Raw genomic sequence first — 11,907 nt, forward strand, 5'->3', positions numbered from 1 at the left:
ATATATCAGTATGGATTTTCACAATATCTACAAAATTTCTACATTTATTCTACGATAAAACTACATATCATTTGAAAAATTAATATGAAAATACAGAATTTCAATGTTTCTACAAATTATCTACAAAATTTCTACAAACTGTTCATAACAGAATTTATCTTTATTTTCATGCATGTTCGTCTGGAACACTAAAGTTACTTGATATGCCAACATCTCCCGTTATAAAGGAATACAACTTATCTACAATTGTAGATAAGTTGCAGGACATTTATATACAACCAGAATTTGATATAAAATGTAACAGCACAAACATGCAACTGTTTTCTACTAAGTTATATACAACGACAATATACTACCACTTAAATAGAATTTTTATACAATGTTGTTCAACTTTCATACAATAGTTAAATGAATAAAAGAAAAATAAATAAACAACATAATACATTTTTTCTACAATTTTTCTACAATTTATGCAATATAATGTATGTCATGTCCTCTTCTTCTTCTTCTTGTTCTTCTTCTTCTTCTTCGAGTTTCAATATGAAATTCAGCCAAAACCAAGTCTAATCTTCACCAAAACCCCTCAAAATTGAAATATAAACTCCAAACCATATTCCCAATTATTTGCAACAACACCCAATCCAAACAAATAATGATTTTTGAAAACCCAAATTCAAATTCAAAGCTTCAAAGCTTTTTAATGGCTGTCAATGGTGGAATTGTTGCTCTCTTTTCCTTTCCTCTTATATTACTGAAATTTGGGATTGAGAGATAGAGAGACGTAGAGAGAATTCTCAATTCCTTGCAACAACATCCAATTCAAACAAACAATGTCTTTTGAAAATCCAAATTCGAATTCAAAGCTTCAAAGCTTTTTAATGGTTGTCAATGGTGGAGGGGTTACAGATTTTCGTTGGTTTTATAAGAGAAAATCGTGGGTGATTGAAGAGGAAATCGTGGGTATTTGGATAGAGAAACTTGGGGGAGTGAGAATATACGGTTGAGTAAAATTGGAAGACTAATTAATATCATTAGAATCCTAAAATGGTACATAAATGGTAATTAGGTATACGAAGGTAATTATATTAAAAGTTAAGCATGAAGGGTAATATAATTTACTATATGGCATAGGATGTAAAAATTCCTTTAAAATTTTTACCAAAATTAATCCCCAAACATAAGCCTCAAAACAATTTTGCAGCGCTTTGCTCATAGGTCATCCCCCGCCCCCCAAACCCCCTACCCCAAACACACCAAAAAAAAAAAAGCCCCTCAAAAAGAAAAGAAAAAAAAAACCTGTAAACCTTGTTGACCTGGGTCACTTTTACACAATCTGTTAACCTTGTTATTCATTCAATTGGTCGATAAGAAAAAATGGGAGTAATATGGACAATTCTGGAGTTACTACTGATCTCAGCCATCTTTCTTGCATTTGGATTAGCTGCTGCGATTGCATTTGAATCATTCAGAAGAAGATTCAATCACACGTATGTTTATGTTTATAATAACCCCCTTTTAACCAGAAAAAAAAACCCTATTTTTGCTTTTAAGTTATTGTTGTATTGAATTCAATTTTGATTTCACCTTGCAGTCACGTCGAAGCTCCTCCCGTCTTTGAAGATCCAAATTCATTGAAACCGGTACTTACAAACCCACCTCAAAAACTTTTTTTTTTCAGAAAAATAAAAAAGAGTATATCTTTATTCAATTGTTTGAATTATTTTTAAAAATAAAGAAAAAAATATTGTATCTTTAGTTTGGTTATTACTACTGGAATGAAATAGGCCCGAATGGAGCGTAATTGTTGCAGTAGGTTCATATAGCAGAGGCGGATCCAAGATTTGAAGTTTGTGGTTTCGCGATGTCTTCGAATGTACTAATCATTTGAGTTAATGGGGTCGGAATTTAGTACTTGTACTTATTTAGTTGAGGTCTTAGCCCAAGCTACTGAATTCGGCTGAACCTGTAGTGGTAGCTCTAATGGTCCCTTTCGTATAGTCAATGAGAACTAGTTTGGAATTGAGACATAGTTGATAGATTTATTGACTAGGTGTAATCTTCACCTAATAAAAAAAAAAGATTTATTGACTAGGTGTATTAAGTGGATGCTGTTACTAATTTGAATTGTGTCAGTTGGTATACAGTTGGAAAGAAGGACAAAAAACGAATTGTGATTTTCCCAAAATGCTTATAGCCTATTTGGTCAAGCTTCTCCAACTTTTTTTCCAAAGTTAGAGTGTTTGGCCAATCTTTTTAGAATAAAAAAAGTGTTTTTCTGGAAAAGTAGAAGCAGTTTCGGAGAAGCAGAAAAAAGTAGCTTCTTCCCAGAAGCACTTTTGAGAAAAGTACACTTAGAAGTACTTTTTAAAAGCTTGGCCAAACACTCTGCTTAGAAGTGCTTTTCAAATTAATTAGCCAAATAAAAACTATTTTTTTTACCAAAAGTACTTTTGAAAAAAGCACTTCTCAAAATAAGCTGAATTTTCCAGCTTGGCCAAACAGGCTATTAGTTGTTGAAATGTAATTAACTGTTGGAAGGTGGATGTGTAACATTTGAGCTGTGAAATATAAAGGAGAACGTTCTAGCGGATTTCTTTTTTTTTTTTTTTTTTTGTGTGGAAATTGTGGGATTTAGAAGCTATCTTTTTTGTTTCCGAGCTTGTGGAATCTCGTGTCCGCGGCAATGAATTGATCTGTCGAATTTGAAGCATCTTTCAGGTGTAAAGTTTGTTGATCTGCAGTCTGATCTGATTAACTGCTTAACTTTGAGTATCAGAGTTGTAATGGTAATATAATTGTAATTAGATATTGCATAGATAGAGATATGACATTGGCGATTAACTAAGAATGACAAGGGTGATTTAAATAGATATGAAATAGAAGTGAAGGGGAATGGTTTGGAAGATCAAGCTTATGTTCCTAAGTAGATGAAGTAGATATAACAAAGTTGATTGACTAGTGTATAAGCACTGTGTTAATTAGGTGTGTGAATTTTCTCTTTTATAAGGAATATTGACTTCCCTATATTGTTGGCCATACCCATTCACTATCCGGTATATTTGGATTGGTTCAACAAATGCTTCAATATTTGAATTTGATTCTTTAGGGCTTTTCATTAGATGGCAAAGTGAAACCATCTTTAGCCGTTGTTCATATTTTCTCCTTCTTAATCTCAGAGCTGTTTACTAGCTTGAAACTGCACGGTGTGAAATGCTGTTTAGGCTTCAGAAGTTGTTGTTGTTTTTATTTTCCGTCTCTGTTAACCTTGTAAGCATATAATTCAGGTTCCTTGTCCTCATATATTCGACCCCGCTGAGAAATACATATCCTTGATCATACCTGCATACAATGAGGAGCACAGGCTTCCTGGAGCCCTTGATGAAACTCTGAAGTAAGTGAACCTGAGCTTCTCTTGTATTTCTTCTGTTACTTTTCACCCCGTGATGTCTGATTCCAGAACCTACAGCTTTGATGCTTTTCTGCTGATAGTTACGACGAGTATAATTCTCCTGCTGTCTTCTGAGTTCTGGACTAATTTATAACTCTCGGAGGCTCAAGTTAATAAGCTGACCGTGTGGTTTATAATTTTAATTGCTCACTACCATGCATTTATGGCTCTTCTAGGTTCTGTTCTAAGAAGTCTATTGATGTATCAATTGAAGTCTAATGATATGATCAGTCTTGACGGGATGATGCTGTGCTTTCTGCACACTGCATATGTTAATGCTGCAAATATTTGTGTTTATAGCTCATTGTGACCGCTACGGCTATGACTTTTACAGCTTTGGTCAGCACGTGAACAAGCTACTTGGTCTTTGTTATCTTGTTGAATAGAAAGTAATCCTCTGGAGTCTGGTCTTAATTTTCTGTCGTTACTGTGGTACAAAGCTGCATTGTCAAAATCATATTTGACCATTTATTTTTGTTAGAAGCTCTGGTTATGGAATAACTGGTCGTGGTCACTTCATTTGTTGATTTTTGTTTGGCGGGCGTGGATTATTTGGAGGTGGTTAAGGACAGGATTTACATTTAATGGCTGTAATATATTGAGCCTGTCACTTCATATACTATGTGGTTGCATGTGTTCAAATGTAAAAGATTATCTATTGAAGTCCATGTATAATATCTGTCAGAAAATTAAAGGGGCTGAACGAGCAAAGTATTCTTTTGTGAAATCTGATAGTATTTTTGCACACCGATGTGTTACATTAATTGAGAACTTCACTTAAATCAAGGCGTTGAGGAGCATAAAAAATTTTGTGTTTGAAATTTGCAGTTATCTTCAACAACGTGCGGCCAAGGACAACACATTTACATATGAGGTATGAGTCAAGATGTAATAAGTTTTCATTTCTTTAGTTTGATTCATCAAAAACTAATACTCCTACTACTGCTCCCGCATTTCTAAGAAAAAAAGAGAATCTCTTAAAGTCCTAAAATCTCTTGAGGAAGCTGACTAGAGAAAGATAAATGTGTCAGCTAAGAATATGCAAGAATACAGCCTGGTTCACATAGACTTTATGATTTTTATTTTTATTTTTCAAGGCTGATCTTTCACGTATAATATCTGATGATTCTGATGAATTTTGGGGTGCTGATATTTATTGTGTGAAACTATCCCTGGTGGTATTGATATTTTCAATCTAGAATAGTTATGTTGCTATTACTTGGGTTTGATACATTTTTCCAATTTCCTTATTTTCCCTGGAGTATATAAGATTCCATTGTTGCAGTTCTTTATATTTAGCTTTTCTAAACAAATTGACAGTGTGTTTCTGATGCCCTTTTTAATTTGGGTGAAGCGCCAAAAAAAAATACACAGCTGGAGACATAATGGTTTAAAAATTGCGCAGGTAGAGAACACAATGATTATAATAAATGATTTAATAATTATAAGTTTCCTTCTAGGAAACTTATAATTAAGGTGGGAGTGGCATTCGTGGAAGCCAAGTTACGGGAATCGAGGCTGCGATGGATTGGGCATGTGAAGAGGAGAGATATAGATGTCCCGGTCAGGAGGTGTGAGAGGTTGACCATGACGGGCTTGAGGAAGGGCAGGGGTAAGCCTAAGAAGTATTGGGAGAGGTGATTAGGCAGCACATGTCGGTGCTTCACCTAACCGAGGACATGACTGGCGATAGGAAGGTGTGGAGGTTGAGGATTAAGGTGGTGGGTTGACAGGTAGTTGCGAGTTTTTCACAGGTTCACCAGTAGTACTAGTAATATTCTTGCTGTGGGTTGAAAGTTACTTCCTTCTAGTTTGTTATTGTATCTGGTACTTTGCAACCACGTCCTTTGTTTTTGTAAATTGCTATTGGGATTGTTGCTCCCTGATTGTTACTATTTGATGCTACTTTTTCTCCCCTTTTACTGGATATTGTTGTTCCCTGATGGCTACTATTTGATGCTACTTTCTCTCCTCTTTGCTTATCGCCTTTCTCCCCCCCTCTTTCCTCCTCTTCTTCTCCCCTATTCTTCCTTTCCACCTTTTCTTGAGCCAAGGGTCCTCTATCGGAAACAACCTCTCTAGCTCTCCAGGTAGGGGTAAGGTCTGTGTACTCACTACCCTCCCCAGACCCCACCCGTGGGATTATACTGGGTATGTTGTTGTTGTTGTTGTTGTTCCTGCTAGGTTGCTACTGTAAACAAATGTTTGTTCATACTGAGAAGTGATATGTGTCAGTGCTGAAACCCAGTTCTGTTGGTATCAAGCATTCAAGTTTTATTGGTCCAATTTACGAGTAGGGAATGCTCTTAGAGACAAGACTATAAAAGTTGAAATACAGATAAATATTCCACCATAAGCACAAGTGCGCAACATTAAATTTATAAAGACACTGCCAAATGCACAAATTTTGGAATTCAGAACATTGAAAACTTTTGGTTTTCCTTTGAGAATCCCCCACTATTTCTGTTGTTTACTTGGGGTAATGTCCTGACATATTTACGCCATTCTATGTTCTTAATGATTGATGCTTGAATAGGTAATTATTATTGATGATGGGAGTTCCGATGGAACAAAAAGAGTGGCTTTTGACTTTGTGAAGAGACACTCTGTAGACAATGTGCGAGTCATCCTTTTGGGGAAGAACCATGGAAAAGGGGAAGCTATAAGAAAAGTGAGTCTAATCTTATCAACTGATAAACTAATTCAACAAGTTCTCTGTGTTTTCTGTTTTTTATGCACTTTTACTCTGTGACAATTGATTAAATCATTTGCTTCTGCGAAAGCATTGTAAAAACAGGGGATGCTTCACTCACGTGGTGAACTGCTTTTAATGCTTGATGCTGATGGCGCAACCAAAGTAGATGACTTGGAAAAGCTTGAAAACCAGGTTTTTGGCCCGCCATTGCTGTTTCCTTGCATCTATAAGTGCATTATTCAAAAAGAAGTTTAGTGGAAAGAGTAGCTAGATTTCTTTGTAGTGTCTAATTGTTTTCCAGCCAGATTCATGCAGTTGCTAAAAAGGGAAACCAGTATGAAGATTCTGCTGGTAAAGATTCAACTATAAGAATATCAGATGTTCCCGCAGCTGCATTTGGTTCACGTGCTCACCTCGAGGAGAAGGCTCTAGCTACAGTTTAGTTTTGACTGCTCTTATTTGTTGTGTATATTTTGAATTGTCCCTCATAGTTCTATGTATATTCGCACCTTCTCATGGTTTGAACTCTGTGCCATGTTACAGAGAAAATGGTACCGTAATTTCTTAATGAAAGGTTTTCATATTGTGGTTCTCTTGGCTGCTGGTGGTGGAGTTCGTGATACTCAGGTAATCTTGTACTCTACAGAGTAGGTCAAACCTCTCATCTAGATTGAGTTCTTGTTTAAAAGCCTCCAACTAAGGTCTTCTAACATTATCTTGATTGAAAATGCTGGATTCATTGCAGTGTGGATTCAAGATGTTTACCAGAGCTGCTGCCAGAAAACTTTTTCTAAATATCCGTTTGAAAAGGTATATTTCTTCAAGTGCCTCCTCTTCCCAATCCCAATGTTTAACAGGAGCTATATTTAGGCAGATTCATTCATTTGTCCTAATGTCTACATAGGATTTTTTAGGAGCATTCTGAGCATTTCAGAAGCTGGTGTATAATTTGCCATGTTACTTCTTGTAGCCTTTTCCTTGGAGTCTGTATTCTTGAAGTGTAACTTTTCCTGGTAGAATCAAGTTCAGCCTAATTTTATTTCAAGGCTTTTGGTTCTAATGAACTTAGACAGAAGTCTGTTTGGTCATTTATTGGCCCCTCTACAAAACCATTGAATGTGGACCCATGCATTTGATCTCCTACGCGTTTATGGGGCTTGTCCGTCTTTTTCAAAAAGTTTTTTTGTCCGCAGATTTTATTTAGTCTCTCAATTTTTGGTCTTTTCTCTTAATTGACTTACCATCCTTTCTGAGAAGAATCTAGAAGGAACATGTGGTAGTTAGAGTGTAGTTGTTGAGAATATGGAAAATCGCGTCAGAGGTCAATTGACTGGGAAATCCAAGTCAATTATCGTCCCTTCCCTTTGTTTCTTGAACGCCCCATGTTTAGATTAATCTGTCAAGCTCGTCAACGGAGCTTGAAACCTTGGACCTTATTCATAAAGAGAGAGCTCCAGTTCTCTCTAATTCTTTGGAAAAAAATCTGCTTCCCTATTCTCAACAGTATTTTTGTTTATGGGCTGTTCAGAATCATCGCAAATAGAACTACTTAGTAATGGATGTGATAATAAGATTTGTATTGGGATCTTTTGAGAAATTCTCCTACTTGATGTCTTCATGGACATGAAGGGGAGCCTTGAAGCAACAGTAAAGTTATCTCTGTGTGACCTATAGGTCACGGGTTCGAGCTGTGGAAGCAACCACTAATCCTTGCGTTAGGGTAGGTTGTCTACATTACACTCCTTGAGGTGCCGCCCTTCCTCGGATCCTGCATGAATGCGGGATGCTTTGTGCACCGGTTTCGCTTGATGTCTTCATGGACATCTTAATGAAGAGAATGCTTTAAGGTCCTGATTTTACATTTCAATGGTTTCCCTATATGCAATGCAACCGGGAAGTTACATTCTTCGAACAGTAGTTGCAAATGGCATATCTCTCTCTTGATCTCACTCTGTACACCTAAGTATTTATCTTGTGATACTGTCTGCTAATCCACGTATATTTGTGCTTGTGTTTATGTTGCTTTCACCATCTATTTTGAATTTTCCTTGCGATCTCTAAGTTTTGTTATCAGGGACTTACTAATGATCTTTTTGCAGGTGGTGCTTTGATGTTGAGCTAGTTTACTTATGCAAATGGTTTCGGATTCCCATGATTGAGATATCTGTTAATTGGACAGAAATACCTGGATCTAAAGTCAATCTCTTAAGCATCCCAAACATGTTGTGGGAGTTGGCAATCATGTCTTTGGGTTATAGAACTGGCATCTGGAAAATCTACAGCTGAGTCCACTTTATTTTCAGGCAACTCTATTTGGAATAGTACTCGACTTGGAGCCTCGTAACACATCTATTGCTTCATAATTTAGAAGTACATGTTTTAGGACATTTAACCTTTTCTTGCACTACATCTTATTATCAGTCGATTGGTAGTAGCTGAGTTTCTTTGAATGAGCATGACTATTGGAGGCTAACCTTTTCCTTTCGCTGGACGTATCCTATTATGAGGATCACCTTAACATAGGCAACTTGTACTTCTATACAGGCAGTGTTTCATGTTTCTGAGTCTCTTCTATGAATCTATATACAGAGCTTTAGTGCAACCCGTCTCTGTTCCTTGGTATTGTTTGAGTATCCTGTTACAGCTCCAACTTGCTTGGGATTGAGTCGTAGTTGTTGTTGATGTTGGGATAATCCGCTTGTGTTATGTAAGCTATAATGGTGAGTACTATACCTATTAAGTACTACTCGACAAATTATTTGACTTTGCAAGGCGCTTTGTATTGTCTAGGTAATTTTTACTCATATCTAAACGATTCCCAAACTGAATAGGATTTTAGACTCTGTACACTTGACTTAGAATGCATATAAATATTGGACTGTTTGTACACTTAGCTTAACGGGATACAGAAACTATTTACATTTGGTAGCCGAAAAAGTGTATAAAATTTGTATGTAACGTACTATATATATATATATATATATATATATATATATATATATATATATATATATATATATATATATATATATATATACGAAAATATACATTTTTCGACTATAATTTTGAGAGCGGCTATACAGTGTCATTTTCCCTAGCTTTAACGGCTAATAGTTGAGATTGGAGGGAATGTATGTAATAATGGAAATACACACACATAAAAAGACAAAGAGCTAATGAAATAGAAAGATGGAACTTCTCCTGTGAAGTTGCATTTTGTACATAGAATTTCTTATCAAATGTCTAACTTTCTAATCCTTCTATTAGTCTAAAAGTTACTTCATTCACTTCTCATTATATATGCAAATCCACGTTATTTGATGTTTGTTACATGCTTGCATCAATAAAAGTAGTAAACTCTTTCCATTTACAGTTCTGTTGATTAATACCAAGAATAGAACAATCCTTCCCCATAGATATAATTTTCTTTTATTGCATGTACTCAAAAGGCAAGATTCAGGTAGCAGGGCTTGATCTAAGATGTAGAGTCAATGGATTTGTAGTTCTAACGACTAACGAGAGTTGAGTAAATGCCACTGCACTAACTTTTATCTTCAAGTAGTAGGTTCGGTTCTCTTAAAATAAATATGTATGATTTTTAATAGATTTTCATATGTATATACAATTTTGGAGACTAAAGCAGTGGGTTTAGAAAACTCACAGCTCATACATTAGGTTCATCCTTACTGGAAGACAACTTTCTATGACAAGAGATAGAGCATGGAAAGTAAAAGTACTAGTTTTGTTTTTCAGGAATGAACTCAGTTTAGAGCCTAATTACCACACGTAATTATAGTTTGCTTAATTACTGTTCGTTGCTAATATATTAATTTTGCTGTATCAAATGCATACAACCAAACTCAGATTTCGTTCGCGCATATGGTTGTATCTATGAATATAATTTTTATGAAAAAGCCGTATCTCATTGGCACATAATGTTGTATCAATGAATACAATTTTGTTAGTATTAACTGTATGCGTTCGCACATACTAAGAAGACAAAAAATCCTAGGGTTTATTTGCTATTGGTCATCATCTTTTTGAACTTGCCAAAGTTATAAACGTAACCGTCATCGTCGGCATCGATGGAGTTGATCTTTTTGCTACAGTCATGAATGGACCAGCTTTAAAATTCAAAATGTTGCTATGTATTATAATTATTTTAAAGTGTACTTATTTATATAATATATAGTGTATAAGTTAGTTGTACCATGTTAAGTTTTTTTTTTTGGAGGGGGTGGGGGCTTCAAGCATTCTGTATCGGAAACTCATTGGTCCAACTAATCTAGATTCGTGCCATGGAATGACCGATTTTTAGAGCTCTCCCTCAAAGAGAATTATATTTCCGGGTGTGATTACGGGGGACGAAACCCATCATTGCTTCAGGCAATGTATTTCCTTGCAAGCTAAGGTTTGGAAGTGCTCTTCACATATGTCATGATACAAACATATGTCATGTTATGGGATCACCATCCATTCTGTGACAGCGAATATATTTTCGACTCTTAACAATGATATTTATGGTTCAAATTTGTGAAACTACATATTCATATTAAATCTACATACCTTTTATATCTATATCTAATATCTATTATCTAGCTATTATTTTATTACTATATTAAAAGCACGAAGGTTCTTAACGAAATGTTGTTCGTCTTTTTTACCTTTTAAAAATAGAGTTAACACTTGACATAATAGTTATTTAATTATTTTTCCTAATATGTAGGAAGCGTCATTTAATTACTTGCTAATAATTAGGAATAGTTATTTAGTTATTTTTCTAATATTTATGAGTTCGAAATCAACTGTATTTTGTGCATTAAATCCTTGTATAACGTTTCAAATAAATTTAAATTCTTTATTCAAACACCTTCTTTATGTAAAATAAATTCATATTCTAATATTAAATACCTTGTATAAATTTCTCCTTATTTATGTAATGTAACATAACAATTTTATCAATCTTTCTATCACGTCGCAAACCGAGATGTTAATTAAAAGACAAATCGCTACCACCTAAGCTCCAAAATCCGAGATGGTTGGAGAAGAATCACTACCACCAATGCTCCAAAATTCAGGTTTTCTCTTTTGAAAATTACCTAAATAATTAATTTTGAAAAACAAATTAATCTAAAACTATAAAATAACTATTGAATTTCTAGAACCGAAGCTAACCAAAAGTAAGAATATTTGAGCTACCTAACGACCAAAAAAAATTTATGGAGTAACTTATATGAAGTTAATTGCCACATAATTGAAGTTAGAAGATAAATTCACTTTTATAGCTTTAAAAAGTAAACTAAACTATTTCCTATAACAAATAATTCTAAGGTAAAAAATACTATTAACATGTAAGAGTTTGTTAATATTTAAAATTTTAAAATTAACTAATTAAATTTTACCATAATTTCGATGGGAAGTGATTTAAGGAGTGTTTGCATTGAAAACTTTTCGATAGATGAGTCTAATCTATCTGTTTATCGACACTATCATAAAAGCAAGAATTCTAAAATGTTGATCAACTTTCACCCTTCATAAGTGGAGTTCATGTTGAATAAAACCATCTATATATATATATATTAAAGCAAGAAAGTTACCATATATAATTGACATTATGGTTAAGCCAAGTGGCAAGCTAATAAATTTCAATAGTATATGGTAACTTTATTCTATATTTGACTATTTTAGTTAAATACATATATATATATATATATATATATATATATATATATATATATATATATATATATATATATATATATAT

At 34.4% G+C, this 11,907-nt stretch overlaps 1 protein-coding gene across 1 annotated transcript; it reads left to right on the top strand.

The window, feature by feature from the left end:
- The first annotated feature begins 1,226 nt into the window (after window positions 1–1,226).
- On the top strand, window positions 1,227–8,911 carry LOC109240727 (dolichyl-phosphate beta-glucosyltransferase). The gene is made up of 10 exons (XM_019407395.1): window positions 1,227–1,487; window positions 1,592–1,640; window positions 3,285–3,391; window positions 4,277–4,322; window positions 5,985–6,119; window positions 6,246–6,335; window positions 6,449–6,580; window positions 6,687–6,770; window positions 6,889–6,953; window positions 8,243–8,911. Exons 1-10 carry the CDS (start codon window positions 1,375–1,377, stop codon window positions 8,427–8,429), a joined length of 1,008 nt encoding a protein of 335 aa, XP_019262940.1. The 5' UTR covers window positions 1,227–1,374; the 3' UTR covers window positions 8,430–8,911.
- Window positions 8,912–11,907: the final 2,996 nt, after the last annotated feature.

Source organism: Nicotiana attenuata, unplaced genomic scaffold, assembly GCF_001879085.1.
Source record: "Nicotiana attenuata strain UT unplaced genomic scaffold, NIATTr2, whole genome shotgun sequence".
In the NCBI taxonomy this organism is placed as follows: domain Eukaryota; kingdom Viridiplantae; phylum Streptophyta; class Magnoliopsida; order Solanales; family Solanaceae; genus Nicotiana; species Nicotiana attenuata.

Excerpts from the sequence above, each read along its gene's own strand:
- LOC109240727 (XM_019407395.1), top strand. The coding sequence starts at position 1,375 with ATGGGAGTAATATGGACAATTCTGGAGTTACTACTGATCTCAGCCATC. Across the intron at positions 3,392-4,276 it reads GCCCTTGATGAAACTCTGAA|TTATCTTCAACAACGTGCGG; the intron begins GTAAGTGAACCT and ends TGAAATTTGCAG. Across the intron at positions 6,336-6,448 it reads TGGAAAAGCTTGAAAACCAG|ATTCATGCAGTTGCTAAAAA; the intron begins GTTTTTGGCCCG and ends TTTTCCAGCCAG.